The following is an 18,349-nucleotide window of genomic DNA, read 5'->3' as shown; positions in this document are numbered from 1 at the left end:
AACAGAAGTGAAAAAGAATGTCACCTTTGGTGGGAAAGGAAAACGCCCCGGCCAGTTTAACTATGTGAGGGGACTGACCGTGTCCTCGACTAACGAGATATTTGTGGGTAGACATGCAAACAAAGAATCCAGGTCTTCAGCATGAAGGGAGTTTTCCTTCGCAGTTTCCCTACAGGAAACATGCATCCAACTGACATTAACCAGAGGCCGCAACGACACCCTGTGGGTCGTATCGTACTCACGTTCGTGGTTTAAATATGGACATGCCATTCAACAGTACAGCAAAGAAGGCAGTGTCCTTACTAAGTTTAAATGCAGTGACACTAGACTCCGTAGCATTGCCTGGCACAAGCTTTCTGGCAGAATCATACTCAGTCTGTATAAGCCGTCAGCACATTTCAGCACTGCATGGTTAAGTCCTACTTACACACAGACAGAGGCAACACCATGGCTGACGTGTGACATGACCGGGTTTGAATTAACAGGAAGTAGGTACACAACTCTCCGGTTTGTCACCGTGGACAAGAAAGGGAACATCTTTATCGCAGACGGCCATGAAAATCATGTAGAAAAGTATGACAGTTTTGGTAATAGAGGTACCGGAGCAGGAAATCTTTCTTCCCCCCGAGGAATCTGTGTGGACAGTTTGGGGCGTGTGATTGTGGCTGATAGTAGGAACAGCCGAGTGGAGATGTTCACAGCTGAAGGAAAACACATCCGCACCGTAGCTTACCTTACTCAACCCCAGTATGTTGCTACAGATGGGGAGGGGCAGCTTGTGGTGTCACATCAGCAAGGCTTCATAACTATCTTTCCCAAATATTAGAGCCACAACCACTTTTTTTCACTACCAAAAAAGGGAGACCTTGGTTATGCAACTAAACTATAGAGGAATCAGTTTGTCGGCTACAGCAGCAAAAATTTACAACAAAATGTTGACAAAAAATAATCAAATGGTTTTCAGCCAGGCAGATCAACATGATCTCAGATATTAGCTCTTAGAAGACTCATTGACAGTATCAAGGATCAGAATCTTAAAGCAGTCATACACTGGATTTGTACTCAAGCCAAGAAAGAGCAGAAGATACCCAGCGGAGTTATTACCAGACACAGATTTTGCTGATGATACTGCCCTTATCTAAAATATGACAGCAGAAGCACAGTTATTATTGCACAGAATAGAAAATGCTACGAAAATTGTGGGGCTTCATGCCAATGATTTGAAAACAGAGTACCGGTATATGGTTTTCAACCAACCGGAGGGAGCTCTGATATCAACAAAAGGTCAGGCTCTAAAGTGTGTGCGAGACTTCAAATATTTGGGATCTTGGTTAAAAAGTTCAAGCAAAGGTGTTGAGGTTAGAACTGCTCTTGTTTAATTGGGGAGCCATGAGTAAGATATCAGTAGTGTGGAAAACTGATTTAAGCCCAGCTGCAGAAATCAGTTTCATTTATAAGCAGCAATAGAATCAATCCTTCTCTATGGTCAGAGTGCTGGACACTGAAAAAACAATGGAGAGAAAGTTGAATGGCATACACTAGAATGCTGAGAAATGTCTTGAACATCGCATGGACACAAATAATTTCAAACCGTGAGCTGTACAAAACCATACTACCGATTGAAACAATACGGCAAAGGGGACACTACATTTTGTAGGCCACTGTTGGAGGAAAAATGGAAAAGGTAGTACACGAAATCTTACTGTGGAACCCGAGTCATGGAAAGAGAAGTCTTGGAAGACCACATTTAACTTACATAAAGCAACTAGAGGCCGACAGTGGAATGACTCTAAGTCAACTGCCTGCTGTGAGATGGAGGAGAGAGAGAAATGGAAACAGACAGTCATGGGGAGACTGCGAGCGAGCTCGACACACGTACAGTGAGTGTGAGTTAGAACCACAACAACTCATTTCTGAATCAGTGGTTCTCAGACATTTTTCAGTACATATTCAGCAATAGGATGAGGTTCATGTAAAAGGCAGGTGGCTGGAAGGAAAACTTGAGACTGACTACATTTACTTAACTGAAACTGATCAGTTAACAGCAGGGGGCAGTGGACAGACTTGCAATAATTGCTTTTGGTTGTATCAATAGAACTAACTGGTAAATCAGTTGTTTGATTATTAGTAAATAAGCATAGTATTACTTATAAGTGCCTGTTTGGCTGCGATTTCTTTCTTTTAAAGACTACCAGCAAAATATACTCAATTCAAGAAAAAGTGCAGGAAAAGTGTGAGCAAAGTAGACAATTTTCAATTACTGCATGCGTTAATGACTGTAAATTAGCTGAAATCAACATGAAACAATTAAATGGTTGATGATGTAACATACATTAATTTTGTAATATGAAGAATGAGAACAAGTAATTTACGTCCATGTAAATAGCACAAAGTGAATCACCCAATAGAGTAGAACTACCAGTAACATCAATGATTCATGTTAATGTTATTGTGTTGTAGAATCAAGTAAGAGTATTGAAACTGTAGTCATCTTCCTCTGTCAAGTAAAAGTTCATTGGACCTCCTACCAAGGATCACAACAACTGAGGCACTGTACATACATGTAAGCATGGTTCAGTAAAAAAAACTGTTCCATAGACGTAATGACTACGTAAAGGACACACAAGTATACATTGCAGCAACAAGATGATAACATTGTACAACACTTACAAAAGTGTAAAAAGAATGTGTTGCTGAATTGCAGTAGCAGCAAACGTTTAACAACTCAAAAGAATGCATTTAATTTAATTTATAAGAAGAGATGGGATGCCTGAATGTGCTAGCAAACGAAGCTCTCTACACTTATACTTACATTAGGATGTCATACCGGCATATCACTGCATGACATACCAGCATATTTATGACACAATCGCTTGTTCTGCCAAAACGCTATTAGTAAGCGAAACCATGATTCCAGAGCTCAAAATTCCCACCAACAGCGTACGTGCAATGGGCAATAAAGAATACTTTGGCAGGTTTAAAAGATACAGGCCTGCTGTATTCTTCATGTATAAAGTGACACTGAATATATACAATGTATATAGTTTGGGAATTTCAATCCCAGCTGTTGTTGCTCACTTAACATGCACACAACTGAAAAGAGTTGCAGGTGTTAGGATGAGACGTTAAGCCGTGCTCCACTGTTCATTGTGCTATGGTCCAAAAGACCTACGGGAATTTCCCCAGTACAATGAACCTGTAAATACTGTACATACACATGTGGCATCTGTCTTCTTTCTCATGATCAGTGGAAGAATTAGTTTTCACTGGATCAAGATGATCACTTTGCACTTCTAGTGGCCTATCAGGCCATGAACAGGCAAGTACAAATAATTCATGCTACATAACTACAAAAACTTTCACCAACTGTGAGCCATTGATTTGGTGTATTAATTACTGCATTTGCTTCTATACTGGGGCACTACATTGTACATTTTGTAATATATAGATGAAAGGCCCTTTATGGCCTAGTTGGCGCCGGGTGGCGCAGTGGTTAAGAGCATTTGACTATTATTATGATAATAAATAATTTTGAAAGAATCCGAATGTCCACCAATTATAACTTTATTGCAAACTGTCATGTCATAAGGATAATTGTCAATGTTAATGTAAATATTATATATGTATCTAGTAACAAATTTATACTCTCAGATATAATCAATTCAATCATAAAGAAAATCCTAACATTATGAAAACTAATGTCATACAAAAGGAGACCCTCTACCAAAAGACTATGATTTCCTTTTAGTAATAATGTAGTGGAGATTGTAACAAACTACATGTATTCGCTATCTGGTCATTACAATAATTGTAAATTCAGAAGGCGCGTTCACTTGCACAACAAAGGTCTGAGAGCCCTCTTTGGAATCCATCAATCTCTTCACCAAGCAACTGTAAACTCAACTGTAAACGGTCTTTAAATGTCCCCATGGCGGACATGGGGAGGGATCCCTTCTCTAAACGCCATTTAACACTACATGCATGCCCGTAGGCCGGGGGGGGGGTTCGGAAGAAGGCTCAACGGTCCACTTTTTGGTCCACTTTTTATGTAAAGGTCCACGTTTTGGTCCACTTTTTGTGTAAAGGTCCAAGATTTTTCTTGAAAAGATAGAATGGAATCGTAGAAAAACTGCTACCTTTGTCATTGAATAAAAATTTATCTCTTTATTTTTCTTTGAAATCCTCTCGAAAACGCACGAAATGCCATTTTAGAAGGTTCATTTTTCAAATTTTCAGGGGGAGCATGCCCCCGGACCCCCCTAGGAACCTCGCACCTACGGCGCTCGAGGTCCCCTCAAGCAGTGAGCTTCTGAAGTTTGCAAGACATTAGATTAATGTGGCCAGTGTTTTCATATGCCTCACATTCGCCCAAGTTATTTGTCTTAAATATTTCTCATATTTCATACTAACCCGAAGCACTAAGTAATTGCTTTATGGCAATCGAAATATCATAGTACTACACTTAGTCTATTAGTCTAACTCCAGAAGCATCACCAAAAATGGAAATATTGTAAATTATAATGAATCAGATGTTATTTGGCTTTATCAATCTATCTATATATTGATTTGCAAATATTGCCTTAGAATGTTCAGATCTTGATATTGGAATTCATCTTAAAGAACAGTATTGGTCTTCTTGACACAGGCAGCATAGATTTGATTTAATCTTTACAGCTTGCATTTGAGTAAGAATTCTTGCACAAGGGTTCTTTCCGTGTCTAGAGGCCGGGCGTCTCACGTGCGATTCTTTCCAAAGGCATTGTTGAAAGCTTCATCATACCGCCCTGCAAGTTGCTTGAATGCCATGACCACGTTGTCCTCTTCGTGTCCGAGTTGTTCCAGGGCGATGCTGAAGATGAATAATAATTTCTCAATAATCCAAATCTGTAAGAGTTACAATTCACCAACAACACTACAAGTCATAAAGATATCTGTGTACCCTCCATTAGTAGAGTAACTACAAGTATTCACTGTTTTAGAAGTTTTTATTTCCGAAAATAATTTCATCATTTTGGTAGAACACAAGATATCTTGTAAAAATGAGTAACTTTTCTTTTATTTCAGAAAACACTCTCCTCTTTTTGGCAGAACATAAGATATTGGAGGTTTTCTATACGTCAACCAGTTAAGAAACTCACCTGCTAATATGTGTTATTATGTGTTTTACTTGATTATTGTGATTTGTATTGATTATTATGTGATACCCTGCATCAACTCTGCCATGATGTAGATAAATCACTGGAGATAACAAAGCTCCAGATTTATAAGCTACTCCACTTTTTGGTAACCATCCGTCACCTAAAATTTGTACTCATGGCAATGGAAGAGTCCATAGTGTGCATGCAGGCGCCTTCCCACACACGTACCAAAAAGGAAGGAGAAGAAAAAGCAGGCGTACTACAATTGGACAAACTGACCAAACTCAACATCACTCAAAGGAGGATATAACCACCCTCAAGCATCTAGGAAGGAACCAAAAAGAGTTGACTCTACCGGCAGACAAATGAAATGCTATAAAGGTAACACTATGTAATAAAAGATTATGAGACCAAGGTTACTGGCATTCTGACTGCATAATGATTTTCTGGTCAATTGGGCTCAAAATGAGGACATGTCTGGAGAAGAAATATAACAGAAAACAACAGATTTCATCCATACCTAAGGTATTAACTGACTGCAGGAGGTTCTATTGAACAAACATCTTTGCTCTCTGATTGTATACGAAGAGCTTTGTTATCCAGACTTAAACAACAAGACTGACAATGAAAACATACATTGCCATGGCGATGGTGGTTGTTGTTAGGATTATTGTTTGCACATGGCACTGTTATGATTTCATGATTATGGGAAACCTCATTGCGGTCTGTCATGAGTTTGTTAAAAATAACAGTTGAGGTCGCAAGTCTCTAGCAATAGCTTTCAAATTCTGGGAGCACCAGGGTTCGTTCACTATACACTCATGGGAGGGTAGGAGTGATCTACTGAACTGTATTTATATTATTATGTATACCTTGTTACCTGTTAAGTCTAGACATATACAGTGCAGATTAGTAGATCACCCCTCCCCTCCCCTGAGTGTTTGGTGAACACGCCCCAAGCAAAGAAGGGCATCCCTACAGAAAGTTTGTCCCAAGGGTCCCCATGCGGGAATTTCACTTAGTACATGTAGGACTGTGGGCAAAGATGTGTGTCAGCAAAATACCAGAGCTGTGAGACATTGCTGTGGACATTCAATGCCTGTGGACAAAATTCCTGTACAATTCCTAGAATTCTTGCAAACTGCACACAATACTGTACCATAGGGCTCCCCTGAGGCATCGCCAAAAACACTTAAGGAAGAGGAAGACTTACTAGATGGACTTGATGGTCATCATAAAGTCCTTCAGCGCTTGGAAGGCAAAGCCAGTTCTCAGCCTGAAATGCATTGAAGAAGAGTTTACATTGGTTCTGGTCTCAACATATCAAAAGGCCAGTATCTTCAAAGTACATGAATTGTATAGAGTGACTGATTTCTTCTTAACAATACATTTCAGTTTCAAAATTGTTTTACTGCAAAATCATTATCACGGCAGATGGAGTAAAACATTACATGTATGATTCAGAAATAACAACTAAGAAAAATATCCAAAACAAGTATTATATCTCAGGAAGATGCTTAATAATATATAATATATAACTGTTGCAAGACTGAGAGTGGCACTTCATTCCAAGAGGATGACCTAGCCTGAACTAAACCGAACTGAAAAGTAGACCATCATCATGGATTTTTACCCATTGTCCTTAATGATTGCATCGTAGGATTGGTGTTTGAAGAAGTCCAGTGCATAGGAGTTTAGGTACTGCCGACGACCCCGTCTGTCGTGTTTCTCCAGGAGAAAGGTGGGTGCTGAGTCCATGTCCATGTACAGACCTTGTCGCACAGACTGCAGAAAAAATATGGCTAAAATTTATTTTCTTCATTTTTTTCTGATTTGCAAATAAAAATAAACATTCAGAATCAACTGCAAAATGCTCATATTTTGCCCTGAACAGTTTAAAACAGTCCTTTTCTTCCTACTTGTTAGTTATTCCATTTTTCAATGCAATGGCATCATTAAAAGTTCAAAATTCATTGTTTAACTTTTGAACCAGCCTGGTGTGTTGTCTTCATGGCTCTATCGTACCATTTTGGGCCATAATAGGATGCCTAGGCCTGTTTTTATTACCTCCATGAAATGTGTCATGGAGGTTATATTTTCAGTCGCGTTTATCTGTCCGTCCGTCTGTCCGTCTGTTGGTCAACAAGATAACTCAAGAACGCCTGGATGGATTGGTTTTATACTTGGTGTGTTGGTAGGGTGTGACGAAAACTGGAAATGATTAGATTTTGGTCCCCCTAGTGGCTTCCCTTGGTACTGCAGCGCAACTTCCGGTTTTGATATCTCGCGATCTGGACATGCTAGGGTCAGTCATGAAATTTTGATGGGAGGTAGCTCTCGTGCTTGGGAAGAAGTCACATGAGTTTGGGCCCCCTAGCGGCTTGTTCTGGAACTGCAGGGCACTTTCTGGCGAAATGTTTAAAAGCCAATAAGTCCAGACAGGAACAACACATTTTCATTATTTTTGGTGTGTAGGTAGCTGAGAGAGAGATGTACATAATTAAATGCAAATTATGCAAATGAGGACTTTATTTGCATAATTAATGAGGAAATTCTATAATTACAGTGTTTTACATTGTACTACTACATGTATGTAACCTATGGCAGGCGGACCTTCAACAGATACTAATTATGCAAATGATGACCTAATTTGCATAATTAATGCGAAAATTCTATGATTTCGTAATGTTGAATGATGAGAATGTCATACTTGGGACATCTGTAAGTTAATCAAAAGTTAACATACATCACGATGCATATATCATGTTAATGCAGAGGTCATTTGCACAATTAAAGAAGAAATTTACATTTACATATCAAGATCAGATTTCATGGAGGTATGAGATCTCGGAATTCTAGTTTTTTATTTTTTTCGTCCGCCCACTCCATTATCTTTCTAGAAAAATCCGTTAACCAAGAAATTAAATTGGTGTGGCCTTATTATAGATTTGTTTTTGGAAAACTGAGGATACAATCTGCATCATTGTTGTTTTGTCATGAGATTACATGATTGTATATAACGTTATACTGGTGTCAGCATGTACAGCATACATGTATAATACAGTGTGATGTACAAATGTAGAGTGGATAAAGAATTACACAAACTACCTCAAACATGTTGTCGGACTCCTGAAAGTTGTCATCATTGAGGCCAGAGAGGGCAGCAAATGTGGAAACTACACTGAAGTGAATCTGGGACTGGCGGAGCTGTGCTGTCAGTGTCTGACTGTCTGCTGATGGGGCACCAGTGCCTGCTGACAGGAAGTCTGGTAAGGAGTAAAAAAACAAAAATATTATGGCTAATTTGTAAAGTGTACAATCATACTTAGTTTTTTAGTATATCATAAGTACATGTTATGATATGTCAGTCAGTCTCATAAGACTATGACTTGACTGCGCAAAACCAAAAACAAATGGTTCATTCCTAATAACAGAGTCATAAATCATCATGATACAAAAATAAGTACATGTAACATTTGCAAAACAAATGCATAAAGTTTACCTTCAGACAATTGGTTAAGATGCCCTGTTAATTTTTGCTCAAACACATTTACATACATGAACTACGAGTATATGGTGACAGAAGTAGAGCTGACCATGAAATCGCAACATTATGAAACCTAACACCAGTCACCATGGTGACAGACGTCAACAAATCATGTCATTGGTCAGGTTAGAGGTTAGTGTTTGGAACAGAAGAGGAAGAAGAAACATAGTAAAAACAATATGTTTTCCTTTGGTAAACAGAATAATCTGTCCATGTTTAATTTTCTTTTTCTTTTCTTACAGCACATTGTAACTGTTGCAAAGTTCTTTACCTATTTGGGAAGCAGGTAGGCTGGTCTCCTGACCAAGCTGAGGAGCCAGGGCCTCTGCCACAGTACACAGGTAGGAGTGGAACAATTTCCACGTCTGTTGATTATACTGCCGGATGGATGAAGACACAAATTCTGGGAGGTCTTCCAGAATCAACTATATAGTGAGGAAACATTTAGTGAAGTTACAGAATAGTAAAAGAATTGATAGCTGCCTAAAATTTCTTTTTCTTTACACAACATGGTTGATTTAAGACCCTGATAAAGTGGCAAAACCAATGGTACAGTCTGGGCACAGTACACAGTGTTACATTATTGTATTTAAGTGTTATAATTGTTACAGTAGTGTTTATTATTGAAAGAACAAAAAAATCAAATTACATCACGGCATGGCTAAGATGAAACGCGGTTTCTCTTTTTAGCGAACGCCCACGAATGCCCAGGAATTTCTTTGCGTGGCCATGTCCAGAGTGTGCTCCTGCGTGTTCATACCAAGTTTGAAGCGAATCCATCAAACCTTAAATAAATCTAAATTTACTGGTTTTTTTTCTCTTCTTAGCAAATACCCACTTTACTTCCGGGTTTGAAGGGAATGCCCACTACTCCTTGCAAAATATCAGCCCTCGCACAACACCGGCAAAATCCACCACCACAAACATGTTCATATAGGAGTCCCTTGAATTTCTGCAAAGTTTCCGTACTTTACAAGCTTTTAAAGTACCCTTTCTTCGGCAAAATGTGCACTGTGTGTACCTTTGACTGGCTGAGTTCCTTTCTTTGTTTCATGTCCTTGACTGTTTGTGGAGTGATTGTAGCTCGCAGGTAGCTCCTCCCAAACAGGTTAGCCAGAATCAGCACCAATCGACGTAACACGTCGTCAGAGAAGTGACTGGTAGAACCTTAAAAGTAGAAAATGAAATTTAGAATGTTAGCAATTGAAACCAGCTCTGAAGCTGTATTGAAAGAGGACTAAGTTGTTCTTCATATTAATTAGTCCTTACAAACTCTGTAAATTCCAATACCAAGTCAGAAAAGAACAGGAAATAGTCATGCAGATACCTTAGTTGTGGTGGTTTTATTCAATAAACACATTTGTGGATTTTGCAGTGCGAGGACATTGCGAAAATGAAACCATCACAAAAGTTTCTGCATTTACAGTATTCTTTGATTATTCTAAACTGGGGTGAGACATTCCAGTCTACAGTAAGGGTTGCATGATGCTAACGTTACTGATACTGCACAACTTATGGATATCCTAATAAAGTATCAAAGACCATGCCAGAACTGACCGTCTTCAGGCACACAGATCTGGTGAAAGATGCCCTTCTGCAGCAGCCACACCAGGATGAAATTGGAGGGTTCATGATAGTGCAGGTGGCTGGCCAGGCCTGCCATGCCTTGCGGGGTGCCCTCCAGGTCTAGCAGGCCCTGTAGAACAATACAGAGCAGACTGTTCCTTCACATGGGGAACCACTCTCCACAACTACAAACTCTGGTACCAATGCAGGACACCCCTATACATGTGTACACCACGTAGTAGAACTTGAATAAAAGATATATTCTGCATTCTGGGAGGTATAACTGTTATGGTGCAGATTAAGTAGTCTGAGCTATTCTGCGAGTCTTTTCAGATCAGACATCCTAAAGGTTGAATGCAGACTTTAAAAGTTTTACCAACATGTTTGCTAGTCATATAAGTCTGGACTAAATGTACTTTGTTTGTTTTTTCATGGTGACAACTGGAATCCGTAGTCCAGTGTTCTAGCTTTTCTCTAAGGGGTTATAAGTCTCAACATTCCAGACCTGACGCATGAGGAACTGTATGCTGAAGAGGAAGTGGTGCTGCAGCTGGGCTAGAAACTGTGGCTGGTTGTGAGACAGGAACGGATGCTTCAGGAGATTGAGAGCCTGGGGAACAGTCACAAAACTTCACCTTTCAGTTCAAGAGAGTTATCATGTTAAACGTACATGAGACAAGATGGTCACAATAACTATTCTACATGTACATTCTGACTTTTATTAAGTACACGTACAAAATTTGGTTACTCAGACACATTAAACATACATGTATTCTCATTGTGCATGCATTAGGTTTTATGTAAAGGAAAAGCTACATGACTCTGTATAATTAATATAGGGCCTATTCGTAACTTGTGTTCTGATGACACACCTTGTTAAAGGCATCAGTTTTGTCGTCCCCCTGAGCCGTCAGCAGCATGACCCTGAGCACCAGGCTGGGAGTTAGCGGGTAGTTCCCTGTCAGCTCAGGGACATTAGCGGCAAGCAGTCGGTTGATCTTCGGCTTAGGCAACCCAAAAAATACCACATTGCCAACAGAATCAAACCCTCTTCTGCCTGCACGTCCAGACATCTGGGAAAGGAACATCAACTCTGAGTCATCAACTACAACATCATCCAGCAATCCAAACAAAGATTATTCAACGTACCTCTATCTTCAGTCATAGGAGGTAACCATACGCACTTATCATGAGGATTTATACATAGACCTTATATACATATAGACCACACCATATTTGCACTTGTCAAATGTAATCCAATTTATTGCTTTAGTTATCTAAGTCACTCTGGTGTGGCGTAGATTATTCGACTGTGAACTGGGAGACCCGGGTTCGATCCCGAGTCGTACCCAGGACATGTCTGAACATGCGCCCGACGTTGTGCCCTTGGGAAAGGAACTTTACACGACTTTCCTCACTCCACCCAGGTGTGAATGGGTACCTAACTTCGGTTGGTGAAAGCCGTATTGAGGTCACATTGTGGCGCCGAATGGCAGCCGCACAGACCCTTGCGGCAGTTCCACAAAAATGTGGAACAAATACATGTATGTATCATGACATTGTGTATTATGTGGCTGTATTATTATGTGTATTATTACCATTTGTATCATATCAGTTGATTGTAACCCCTGCATCAATTCAGCACTATAAGGCTGCGATTGCACGGGTGATGTTTGGCCAATAAACCATTTATTATAGAACGTCAGCATGTGTCTATCTGTATCTGAATAGCAGGTATAACCGCCTTTCGGCGTAACACACCAGCTTTCTCCATTATTGGATAAACATCAAATTACAGCATCATCTGTTTTGCATTCTTCCACCCATTTACACTTAGTATCACAGTGAAATCATATCTGCAGATGGCTTATGGGCAACAATGTATATAATTGTTTTATAATGATCCTGCAAGGTTGACTGGCCGTGTTTATGTAAAGTCAGTGAAGGCGTTTTACATGTGGTTTACCCCAAAGCCGGTTTCAAGTGGCTCCATTTGAATGCTCCAAATCACATTGAAAGCGCCTCGATCCCAAACCACTTCTAGAGGTGGTTTCGAATCTGTTTTCCCGCATCGCGATTTGCGTCTGAACGCAATGTGATTTCAATGTAACTTCGCCTGGTCATGGATTAAGGGGTGATATTTCTTTATTTATATGCAATACCAACTTTTACGTGGCAGCAACTTAAAGAGCAGTAATGGTGAAACAATGTGTCCGTTCTAGGGTGAGCTTCACTGCCTCTGGCGGGACCACGTCGGCATTTGGCCGAGATACACTGGGAGGGGGGCATCAGCAAGCAGGTCGTTGACCTCTGACATTAATAACACGCTACCTTGCGTGTTTTCATCAAACAACAATAAATGTAGCTCAAGCGAATTGTGATCGGACACGGTTTCAAAGGCACGTGCACCAGATGTGAGGAATGCGAGTTACCCGAATCGCAGTTTGGGTGACTTCACATGAACAAGGCTAAACAGCACACACATGGCCTTACCTGTCTGTACTCCAGGGCATCCAGATACACAGAATCACCAGCGAACACCACAGTCTTACAGGGCATGTGGATACCAAGTGCTAAGGTTGCAGTAGCCACGACAACCTAACATAATAAAGATCATGAAAATGTAACTTGACAATTGTTATGACACCTGATCTCACAGTACTAAACGTGGGACAAGTCAAGTTAAACTTTCTTCTAATTAAAAAGTTTGCCAAATGATGTTAACCATTAGAGCCAATTAATGCTTTTCATTGATTATGAAAATAAAATCCTCATGAATTTCATGTTCTCCACTAAATGAGTCTCATGGAGAATGAAATCTGTAGCATCTACCAGTTCTTGAATTATCATCCTATTTTTTTCTAAAACTAAAAACACAGTTCCAGAACGAGCTGCTAGGAGGCCCAAATTCACGCCACTTCTTCCTGAGCTACATGTACATTTACTATACACAATTAATGACCCTAGCATGTTCAGGTCATGAGATGCTTAAACCGGAATTCCCACTGCTGTACCAATAAAGAGTGGGTCCAAATTCTAATCCTTTTGAGGTCTCATCAAGACCTACCCACCTACCAAATGAGAGATAATCCATCTAAGCCTTCTCAAGTTCTGCTACCAAAATCTCTTAACCTTCAGAATTAAGCTTAAGCCAGCCTGCTTGTGATGCATGACCACTAAATTTGAGGTGAGAAACTTTTTCTATGTTTCTAGTAAATGTCTACAAATATATTGCATTGGACAAACCTTCAAATGCTTATTTCGAAACATTGTTTCCACAGTCTGCCTTTCCTTTGCATTCATCCCAGCATGGTGATATCCTATGCCTCTCCTCAGGCCTCTCTTCAGAAGATGACCACCAGAGAGGTAGTTAATCCTCCTCTGATACCTCTGCAGCTCCTGAAAGCATTCAACGCTTAAAGCTACATTATGTAACATTAGGATACAAAAAGTAAATGTTCTGGTCATTTCTTTACAAAGTAAGTTGAATCAACCCTTCTCCATTGCAAATGAGGGTTATTCAAATTTAGGAAGTGGATGTGACAAAGTATGACACCTTTAAAAGCTGGAAACTAAGCTGTCAGCCATGTTCCTTTACATGTACATTCCGGTAGTTTGTGGTGTTGCCACAAATTGAATGTGTCTTGTGTGGACGTCCAGACTGTTTCTAGTGCCAAACATACATGTCAGAAATAATATTCTGCACATATGTTGAAAAGACAAAAGTGGGAGTAAACTACAATTATAGGAAGATTTTTCCTATTAAAATGTCAATTATTGGTGCAAAATGTTAAATAATGCCCCTTTAACTGTGTTCAGGAGCATCATTTACACACATGTTTTTGACATAGCCAACTAAATATTGTCTACAATCTACAATCATGTACTAGTACTTTCAAAAGGTAAAAACTGACAATGTATGACCAACTGTTAACAGATACATGTACAATGTAGCCCTATATCTTCATGGCTTTCTTTGTTACCACATGACTGCTTCTTGTTTTCTTTAAAAAGTACCTCAGAGCTGTGGAGGCCTTCAGAAACAAAGCTGTGCTTCAAAAAAGCAAGGCGCATGTTGGCTCCGTCCTGATTCACATGTTTAGCATCAGGCACATCTTTAGCTTCCAGGGTATACCCCCTATATAAAACACACACAGAAAGGAAAGTCTCTATGTCAGGCAATGATTGTGAGATACAAAGACATGCAACTCACTCCTACATGGGCTATACCCATGCAAGGTAAATTACTTCACAATACATTACTATTAATTTGATTGATCAAAAATATTTTCTTTTGAATATTCATGAATTACAGGCATGATGTAAGTTGAGAGAGGCAAACAAACTATCATCCACGATATTATGGATAACAGTTTGAAATGATTCAAAACTTTTTAGTTGACCTTTGTTTGTTATAATTATAATGTCATGTAGTTTTGTTGGGGTTATCCCCCCAGGAATCTTTGAAAAACACCAATAGGGGACATGTATTTCCTGGTTAAATAAATAAACAAACAAACAAACAAAAAACAAAACTGTTAGTACTTACTTCTCTTCTTTGTCTCGTACACGCTTTTTCCCTTTCTCAACCTTTCTCATCATGGCCAGGTCTTTTTTGATACTGGATTGGGTGACTCCCATGCTTTCCAAGGTCTCCATTTCCATCTCTTCGAGAGTTACATCCACCTTGTGTACAAGGTGTTCTATCAGGCCGCGACTAAAGCTGTGGTGACAATAGCATAAATAGCAAAAAGAAGCTTAGTAAGTCCAATTCGAGTAAGCAAATGCCACAAGGCCTCTAAATACATATTGTTTAATTTACAATATACCACTCTATACCACCAATATTACCATATACCACAACATGGATACACCCATGTCAACCATGTTGTAAAGCAGGGCAACCAGAAAGTGTACCTACTCAAGCGACTACGGTGTTTTGATCTCTCCCGAGAAGACTTACTGACGTGCTACAAGACCCTTGTGCGCCCTGCATGTGAGTACGCCGCCCCCGCGTGGCATGCCGGACTAACAACGGCACAACGTGCCAGGATCAAAACCCTTCAGAGAAGAGCCTGCCGCATATATATAGTCCTTGGACCAGCCTACGCATCCTACAGGAGGCGTGCAGCATCTTGGACCTGCCTACACTCGATGACCGGCGACGTGACTTGTGCCATCACTTCACAAAAAGACTGGTAGAGACATTCAGAAACTGGTTTCCCCCTACGCGGGTAGACATCAGTTCAAGGGACACTAGAAACAAACACCTTCTGACTAGGATAAGAACAAAGACAAAAAGATACCAGAACAGTCCAATACCATTCATGGCCAGCCTCCTAAATGAACAGACTCAGTAACAGATCTCTGATACACTTTTATTGTTCCTAGCTTGACGTAAACAATATTTACCTGTTTCCACTGTTAACTGCAGAATGTATATATTTACCTTGTGATATATATATATGTGTGTGTGTGTGTGTGTGTGTGTGTGTGTGTGTGTGTAATGTAATTCTGTACAGGTCACACCTGTAATGCATCGCAGCAATCACATACATCTACCCTGTTTGAAGAAGACAAAACAACTAGTAAATAGATAAAATCATTGTCTCTTTTAGCACTAGACATTTACTGAAAGCCTACCTGAACACAAGAGCTGGAAGCTTGTCTTCTTGTTTCAACTTGTCCAGCAGTCCAACAATCTGATGACTCAGAAATTTTTCACCAGTGATGTCAATATTGTGCTTTTGTTGTTCTTTAGCACAGGTGTATTGCTGCTGCAGCATGTGGCAGCTCAGCTTTTTCAGAACATGGCCAACCTTCAAGGCAAAAGAAAATAACTAGTAGTATTACACTGTATACATGGTGATACAACATGCCACAAGTATGGACATGCATAAATTTAAAGTAGTTTTTTTTTTTGTATACTGAAACAAGTCTTCAAATATCACCTTTTCTTTATGATGTTCCTTAAGCCAGGTAAGCAGTTCCTTCTTCAAGTCAGCCTCATATTGCCTGGCCTGTGCCTTCGTGATGAGAAGGTGATCACGGGTGGCAAAGTCACTGTATGTATCAGCTTCTAGTGCCTTGGGAAGAGAAATTATCAGTTTTTTGGCATATAAGGAGACAAGGAAGCGGAGTGGGCTTGGTAAACTACATTTGTGAGTCAAATCTTCAGTTGGTGGTGCTTGAACCATACTGTTACAGGTGGTTAAAATTGTCAAGATGTGCTCACGGGAGCCACATACATGTACCAGTAACATGTGCTACTTGAGAAGTCCATACAACGGAATGAAGTTGACCTCTTAAATGATTTGAGCTCTTGACAAAATACTAATTATAGTGTCAAGAATTGAGACTTTTTTTCTTACATACTCCATCTCTCAGAAGATGGTGAAAGCTTCTTTCATAGAACTACTGTAACATCACTATGAAACAAGCTTCCTTGTGAATGCTTCCCTAATGGTACTACCTAGTACACTTTTCAAGTCTAAGGTAAACAAAATATGTGAGTGGTTCCTTGATATGCAACTTGTTTTGTGGTGAAAATGGAAGTAAGTCTAAAAAAAGCTGATTCAGAAATGAGAAAGAAAACAAGTACTGCCTTCCAATTGTGCACCAAATCTATATTGTTTACAGCATGCATGTGATTCAGCACATACAGGTAGAAGGTACCTTTAAGCTCTCTCTTTCTGGCCAGACTTGTGCCATTGTGTCATACAGCTGTAGTGTCTCCCTGGGTGACAGAGTCAAGTCCCGTGGAAACGCTCCATCAGGGTTATCCAGGTTGTCCTGGAGCTGAGGGAAAAATACATTAGTGCTGATGTAACAGGCAATATTTTGGTTTAACAGTGCATCGGAACTGTCTCTGGGAACCGTCCACCTGTTTACTTGTGGACTTATTTGTCGACAAAAGTTTCACCCGACTTACTGAAGAAACGTTATTATGACAATGCGCTAAATTTTATAGCCATACCAGCAGTCAATAAAAAAAAGGTTAGGGTTGGTGGATTTTTGCTAGAGTCAGTTGGGAAACCGGAAACACAACATTTTTTTCTGAGGCCTACATTTGTTAGTACCTGTTTCACAGTCAGGACAGAGTAGGGGTGCATGGGAACAAGACTGTCTTCAGAGTTGGAGCAGGGCAGATAGACAGACTTCTCCAGGTCAGAGTAGCGTTCTCCATACACAACTGTTTATGAAAAGTCGGGATTGACATCAATACATCTTAAAGGCACATAATGTAGACCTTGTAGATTTTGGCACGAAAACGTGAAATATTCTGAATCTAAGATTTCCATTCAGATTGGTAGATGTATTTGCGAATTTTCAACATCAGCACATCATTTTCCAAAGTTCCCAAATTTTTGGTAACCTATAAAAAATAACCAGTCATCCTTTCTGCATTTGTCCTGTCACAACTATGCAAATAAGCATAGGCAGAATCCAAGAATATGCTAAGTATCGAGCAGTGACATGTGAAAAGGAGTAAGACCTTGTCAGCTGTATGTACATGTGCATGTTGGACAGCCCATTCTGCCAATGTGAAATGAACATTTCATCCTGAAATTCAACATGCAATGTAGCTGCATAATTAACCTATTGCATTTGCATAGTTGTGACTGAACACCGTAGACAGTTATTGACATGCATATTAGAAGTATGCATCTTCAGTTTCAAGAATTATGTTATTACATCTGCAGCACAACACATATGCTGTGAATATTGATATGTAGTGTAGTAAGGTATATAATATTTATACTTATCCATAATACATGCCATTAAGAAATAGTTATCGTTTTACACAATAACTACACAATGCATTTTATGCAAAATCACTAAAACCAATATAAAACAATACATTATGGGCATTTTTGATCAGTGAAAACATGACAAATGTATTTTTACAACACATTGGGTCTGTCCATGGTGCTGAAATGTTGGTATGTTTCCCTCAGAAGTATTTTAATCTTTTGGTTAATCTTGTTCCTTCTATTTGAGCATGTAATTGATGGCAAGTTCATTTGAGCTTTCAAATTACATTTTAATTCTTCTAAAAATGTTTAGCAACTAGGGATACATATACGTTGCATCAGGT

General features: G+C 39.6%; 1 protein-coding gene across 2 annotated transcripts in view; it reads right to left on the bottom strand.

The window, feature by feature from the left end:
- Window positions 1-4,228: 4,228 nt before the first annotated feature.
- Window positions 4,229-18,349, bottom strand: part of LOC109484855 (probable ATP-dependent RNA helicase DDX60) — a 46,666-nt gene continuing 32,545 nt past the window's right edge. For both annotated transcript variants that reach the window (XM_019788213.1, XM_019788214.1), the window contains exons 28-40: window positions 14,801-14,974; window positions 14,269-14,389; window positions 13,498-13,650; window positions 12,745-12,849; window positions 11,124-11,324; window positions 10,757-10,861; window positions 10,243-10,381; window positions 9,707-9,852; window positions 8,957-9,110; window positions 8,247-8,404; window positions 6,772-6,923; window positions 6,352-6,414; window positions 4,229-4,849 (exon numbers count right to left, since the gene is read on the bottom strand). In XM_019788213.1, coding sequence (XP_019643772.1) covers window positions 4,735-4,849; window positions 6,352-6,414; window positions 6,772-6,923; window positions 8,247-8,404; window positions 8,957-9,110; window positions 9,707-9,852; window positions 10,243-10,381; window positions 10,757-10,861; window positions 11,124-11,324; window positions 12,745-12,849; window positions 13,498-13,650; window positions 14,269-14,389; window positions 14,801-14,974 — 1,786 coding nt within the window. In that variant the 3' untranslated portion in view covers window positions 4,229-4,734. The remainder of the gene's footprint in view (window positions 4,850-6,351; window positions 6,415-6,771; window positions 6,924-8,246; window positions 8,405-8,956; window positions 9,111-9,706; window positions 9,853-10,242; window positions 10,382-10,756; window positions 10,862-11,123; window positions 11,325-12,744; window positions 12,850-13,497; window positions 13,651-14,268; window positions 14,390-14,800; window positions 14,975-18,349) is intronic.

This window comes from Branchiostoma belcheri, unplaced genomic scaffold (genome assembly GCF_001625305.1).
Source record: "Branchiostoma belcheri isolate BF01 breed outbred unplaced genomic scaffold, Haploidv18h27 scaffold70, whole genome shotgun sequence".
Taxonomy (NCBI): domain Eukaryota; kingdom Metazoa; phylum Chordata; class Leptocardii; order Amphioxiformes; family Branchiostomatidae; genus Branchiostoma; species Branchiostoma belcheri.
Note: the sequence above shows the minus strand (reverse complement) of the source record. Positions and strands in the feature narration are given on the sequence as shown.